A 6,646-nucleotide genomic window follows, 5' to 3' on the forward strand; every position below is an offset into this window, starting at 1 on the left:
AATTATAATATATATACTTATATATACTATATATTATTTTTTATATATATATATATTATATATATATATACTTGTGCTCCGCGTAATTTGTTTTTTACTTTATCATTGTCATTATGATATTTTTAATGTTCTTGTCTTCAGTCTTTATATTACTCAAATTTCACACAAAATTAACATTCATAGAAAAAACTTTGTATGAAAATAATTTAAAAAAAATATATCTTTTTTTCTACATATAGTGGCGATTCCTTTGGTCGCTTAAAGAATATAAATTTCTTATACAATAACATTAAACTGACCAGCACAATTTACACATTAACATTACAGAGTCGTACATTCTTCCATAATGTGAACATGACCTTTAACAGAACACATTAACATAACATGATTCTGTAATTGCTTCAAATATTCCATGCAGATTTTTTGTGTTCGTATGCGACAAAGTGAAAATACTCTTCACCTATATTTCGATTTTCTCGCTCTCTGTAGCGCTCATTTTTCTTTTGGTAACACTGATTCCTACAGGAAATTGTGGCATAACGCCATGCCACTTGCACATCTGCCGCTTTGAGTTTTCTTTGTTTGCCTTACTCTTCGCTGTTCAGCACATTTGGCTGTAGTCACTACTGCTGCTGCTGCTGGTGCTGTTTTTGCTGCTGCTGGTGCTGTTGTTGATACTGCTGAGATTCCAGCAAATCGTGTTATTGTGTTAATGCCTTCGTGCTGGACTTCGGGCGCTGTGTTGTGGCATTCGTAGTCGTCTTGAACGTTTCCATAAAGTGACAAACCGTGCTGTAGAACAGTTTTCATTTGTTTTTCCGCGTGCTCGCACACGTAACGGCAACTGTGCGCGCTTGTTTGGTTGATAGTTAGTTTGGGCTGACAGACAGACAGACAGACAGATAGACTGTGTTTAGCAGTGTTTGGCAAACAGCGGTGAGATATGTTATTGGGCTGGCTGTTTGTTGTTTGTTTAATGGTCTTCAAATGCAACGTTAGTCTGTCGAAGTAATGTTGACATAAGTCGAGATTGAAGCGTAAAACGGAAGTGCAGTGCATACCGGAAAACGGAAGCTAATACAGCAATTCATATTATAATAATTTTATCAAAACTGTGTACTCTATTCATTTCAACAAAATACTCCGACGACAAAAAAGAAAAAGTATTTATTTAAATTGTGTTCGTAAAACGTTTTTCTTTCAATGTTAATTTTGTGTAAAATTTTAGAATTCATGTTAAATGCATACGAAATGTAAAGAATAATTGAAATGGTGACGCTGAACATATAAACACATAAAGGCTGTGCACGCTTGCAGAAAAGTTCTTTTTTGTGACAAAATGTGTCAAAGACAATATTTAGTCAGCTGCATTTGAATGCATAAAGGATTTAAGCAAAGGTTCGTAAAATCTGACATAAATTGCATATGACGGTTTAAAAAAATTCAACATTAATTTTCTTATTTTTATACATTAAAGCAAAAAATAAGTATAAATGTTTTAAATGATTATTGTTATATATAACATATATGTTATAAGCAACTTTAATTTTTTAAATTTTTTATATACATATATATCATATCATATATATCATATAAAATTAAGCATTAAATACAAATTCATTTCGTAAATAAATTTTAACCGCAATATTTTATTTGGTGATATATATTTTATAAGTAAGTTATTCAGTTGTGCACAATTATTATTATTATTAATATTATTATATAATTATATTTCTTTTATTTTCTATTATAAATTATAATTTATTTTCATAACTGCTATATACGGTGTTTAATTGTATAATATAGTATTATTTATTATACTCCGGGCGTATGAGTAACATATTTTTCAAAGTAAATTCATCAATTCTTAGTGTTTATCAGTTAAGAAAATTATAACACAATAATTAATTATTAATAATTGCTGTTCATTGTCATATAAGCTAATATGTGTAATTTAAATTATTCAAATTAATTTACCATATACATCTTTATTAATTAATTTATGCATATTATAAATTTCTTAATAATTTATAAATTTTATTCTATAAATTAATTTAAGTTAGGAGTATTAATTAATACTTGTTAGTAAATAATTATTCATACATAACTATTTTAACTATTTAGTTTTGATATTTAGAAAACAAAATATTTTAAAATTGTTGTGTGAATTTTTAATTATTATTAAATAAAAGTAACTTAATTTATTTTTAAACTGGTTATTACTATAACATATAAAACAAAAGATTTCATGAATGAACGTTTTTGTATGAATTTATATATTAAATTATTAAAATCTTCTTAAACTTTTATAACTAATTTTACTTAGTATTTATTTTTTAAATTTCAATATTATTGGAGTTCCTATGATTGGAAAGAATCTGTTGAGCAACTTCAAACAATTTACCTGAGTATTTATTTTGCAAATTATAAAATGTATTATATATATATAAGTATATAATTTACCGACTTTTATGGAATTGCATGTCTTTAGCTTTAGCATATCTCAAAACTTAAGTCATATCAAAATTTTTTTTTTTGTTAAGTTGGTTTAATATAGGAGTATAGAAATATATTCTATTATAAAAAACTATGCCAATAATGAATATTCAACACATTATAGTAGAATTAATTTATATAATTGTTTTTATAAAAGATGTTTTATATATAATATTATACTTTAATATTATACTTTGTATAATATAATAATACTAAAAGAATTAAGACTAAAAGAATGAATGTTAAAAATTTGCAAGTTTTGTAAATAACATATTTATGATCAAGGTATACTATTCATCTACACAATAACTAAGCATAAATTGGTATGTAAGTTTGGCTCCTATTAACCTCAAGAGCAACTGCAACTCCTTGATTAGCGTGTTTCCACTGTCAAAACAAACATTCCGACAATTTTTATCTTATATCATGAAACAATAAGATCACATCTGTTATCTATGTAACTCTCTGTCGTCGTGTAATGTTCCAATACTGTCAGGTGATTTGGTTCCTTAAGGAAATTTCATACAGTACTCAATAAGAGACAATTTCAGGTGATTAGAGCAATTTAAAGAGTAGTTTTGACATCATCGACGAATGACACGGTACATTGTCTTCGCAAAAAATTTACTAAAAGTGCATCAATAATGGAAATAAAAATCATTAAAAAATAATCAATAACATTATTTATGTGGAACTCATTTACAAAGTCATCATCTACAATATTATGCCACATATATCGTAAAGTTACCATAATTTAATCGGTCGAAATGTTTGACTATCGTTTATAGATGATGTGGTTTGCCCTTAACGATCAAATTATCAGAACGTATTTTCCTGAGTGCCTTAAGATATGACCGAAGTATTCCTTTTCCAATACTGCTCGTCCAGTATTTCACTCTCTTTGTTAACGTGTAAAAGAGTTGTCAGGTTTGTGACCTGCTTATCAAAGAAGTTGGACGGTTATAAGTCATAAGTCGATAATATCAATATGTCCATATACGTCGATAACACCATTTAATAATGGCTTCAAGTTAATTCATTGATGCAACAGAGTTAGTGTCCACACTTTTATACTATAACACAATATAGATAAGTATATATTTGGGAACCATTTCTGAACCATTTGCTGTCTATTTCAACAGTGTTATATGTTAGTAGGAATCATCAATATAATTGTGTCTTTATCAATCGTAAAAAATGGAACCGCTTTGTTAAATATACCCATGCATTGGCAATATAATTGTTGCTTTTGATTGGAACTTCATTAAAACATAAATATATATGTAAGTGATAGGCAAGTCGTAGTTTGTTATGGCGATATTTTCAATCTCAAAATAAACTATTTGAGTAAATTTTTTAACAGTTTATACTTCACGCCAAACTAGTTCTAAATGAATGTTAATACTTATTTATTGAAAAATCAATAAAAAATAATTTAAATATTTTGTTGTTGACTTATGTCACCAATAACCCATTATATCAAATAATCTATTACATATAATAAGCGACCACATTACATTTCTTCAGTTCATACATTACGCCAGAGTAGTCCTGAGGGGACTTATTAAACTTTTTTCGATAACATCTGCAATAATTAATAAAAAAAATAATTGAAGTATTCTCTTAATGATTTATCTCACTAAAAACCCATTGTATCTAATAATCCATTAATTATAATAAACAATTACTTTGTCAAGTTCATAAATTACCGCAGAATAGTACTCAAAGGACTTCCCTTAGTTAACATTCAAATAAAATTAATAAAAATACAATTGCAACTTTTTGTTAATGACTTCTCCATTATAACTAATAACCGATCATATATAATTACAGATTATATTTCTTAATCAATTACTCGTAAAAGTAATTGATTGAAACTTCTTAATGCGATAAGATCTTCAACTATATGCATTTGTATATAATTAACAGAAAAATTTATTAAATTAAAATAAAATATATTTATTGGTTTAAAATGTAAACCCTAATATAATATGTCTTCTGTTCCATTGACCTTGAGTGAGATTTTCATTGCAGCCATTTTCGTATAATTTTCAGAACAAAAGCATCAACACAGATTCACATTGCAATTATTCTAAATTCGTTACGATTAACAATGAAATATAATCCATTCAGTGGGGAAGCGTTTTTTTTCCAGCAATTTTGTACTGCCAACAACATTGGCGTCAAGCAAAGAACCGACAATTATTGTTCTGACTGACTGACTTATGATGAAATAGTATCTTTTGTGTTGTCCGCTACAACATTGTGGAAACAGAAAAGAATGAATGAAAGGAGAAAATCCGTTTATAATTTTTAAAAATAGTGAAAAAAAAAATATAAAAATAATATAAAAAATATTTCACTATGCACAAGTATGATTATAAAATTGCAGCGGGCATATCGAGACGCTATCTTCAGTGTTATTTACTAGCACTATTATGTCCTCATATTATAATATTGTTGTTATTGTTGTTGTTGTTGTTGCTGTTGTCCTACTTTAAATATTGGTTGTTTGGTTGTTTATTTGGTTAGTTGGTCTGTGGGTCTGTTGGTCGCTTCATACAATTGAGTGGCTGTTGGCATCCATCGCTATCGCTATCACCATCACCATCGCTAGCACCAGCACCAGCACCAGCACCAACACCAGCAACAACACCAAAACCATCACCACTTTGTTATATATAAGGCTGACACTATTTTCAGTACATCCTGACGTTAAAGATACAATATTGTATGCATGTTAAAATTTATATATGCAAAGTAGCAATAACAACAATAACAATATGGAGAAGCATTACAACAAAAATGTAATAAATTTTCCTTTTTTCGTATAAATTTTAACTTTGATTGTAAGGACGAGTGAGCCTCAATGAAAATAAAAGTAATGTAAAGTTGTATATATATATTGTATATATATGAGTGTCATGTGTCTGTAGTGCTGTAGTACAGCAGTGATGTAATAAGTGCTAGTGCATTGCACATTACATACATAGTACTGTAGTATGTGTACAGGATTACTGCTATGTACTGTTGGGGTATTGTAAAGGATATAAACAGTTTAAATACGATGGCTAAGTAAACAAAAATAAAACAGTTTAAGAGGTGATTGCAAAGTCAAAGCAGCACAAAATTTGCTACTTAGTGCTTTAATATTGATTAAAATTAGATTTCTTTAATAGACTCGTAATATCGTAAGTTTCTCATCGATTTATATGAATATTTTCTTGACTATATTGTTTTTATATAATTTCTATACATAGGTATGAACTTTTGTCTTTGCTTTGGTTTGCTTGCAGTTTAAACTGCAAATGCAGTTGCATTTCGCCATTGCATTTTGCCAGCGAAATTATGTGGAAAAGTAGGGCATTGTTATGCAGACAGACACGAAATGTGCAATAAAGTTTGGTCATTATTGGCTTATGAGGTGAAATTTTTATGCCATAACTTAATCGGTTTGTAACCATTTTGTAGTTGTTTTCACCCTTCCTCTTGTATTTTTTTATTTAATTTTTTTTTTTTTACTTTGGAATAAAAGTAACAACTTTTCGCTTCTGTTGTATTGTGTTTCCGCGTTGTGGCGTGGCTCCACTGTTGTTATTTAATTTTTTTTTCTTAATTTTCATGATAGCATTTTCTAACCCTTTTCCTACAAATTCTTGAAAAAAAAATTTTCCTAAAATTTTTTTTGTAAATTGCAACAAAGTTTAACTTCATAAACATTTTTCTGCTTTTGGCCAGTATGCAATTTGCATAAATGCTGAAGCAATTTTTTCTATATTCCCCAAAACTGAGGGAAAGTCCACTTTATTTATACTATTCGTTAGGTGTTTGGTAAGTTGGAAATACCTACTAACTTATTTTTATTTTAATTTTTCTAGTTGTTGCAGAAATACACTTTTTTCCAGTATAAATTTTAACAACTCGCCATTAATTCAGAAACAAATTTTTTTTAATTAGTTAAAAAATTAATTTTTTTGTTAATTTTTAATTATTTAATAATTTATATTAATAACTATATATAAAAACGTTTTAACGTGATTATGAAATCATAATTTTTAGCAGAGTTTTTAAACTCTGATAGGAGTTTAACTCGTAGATCTATCGCAACTAAAATTAATTAATAATTTTTTATTATATTTTTTAATAATTT

The 6,646-nt window shown here is 27.7% G+C and overlaps 1 protein-coding gene across 1 annotated transcript in view; it reads left to right on the plus strand.

Moving 5' to 3' along the window:
• The window catches only part of LOC119666321 (mucin-22-like), a 7,550-nt gene extending 2,369 nt beyond the window's left edge, over positions 1–5,181 (plus strand). Inside the window, exon 3 of the mRNA XM_038075604.1 lies at positions 5,029–5,181. Within this exon, the coding sequence (XP_037931532.1) occupies positions 5,029–5,181 (153 nt within the window). The remainder of the gene's footprint in view (positions 1–5,028) is intronic.
• Positions 5,182–6,646: the final 1,465 nt, after the last annotated feature.

Source organism: Teleopsis dalmanni, chromosome 1 (assembly GCF_002237135.1).
Source record: "Teleopsis dalmanni isolate 2A chromosome 1, ASM223713v2, whole genome shotgun sequence".
NCBI classification, from domain to species: domain Eukaryota; kingdom Metazoa; phylum Arthropoda; class Insecta; order Diptera; family Diopsidae; genus Teleopsis; species Teleopsis dalmanni.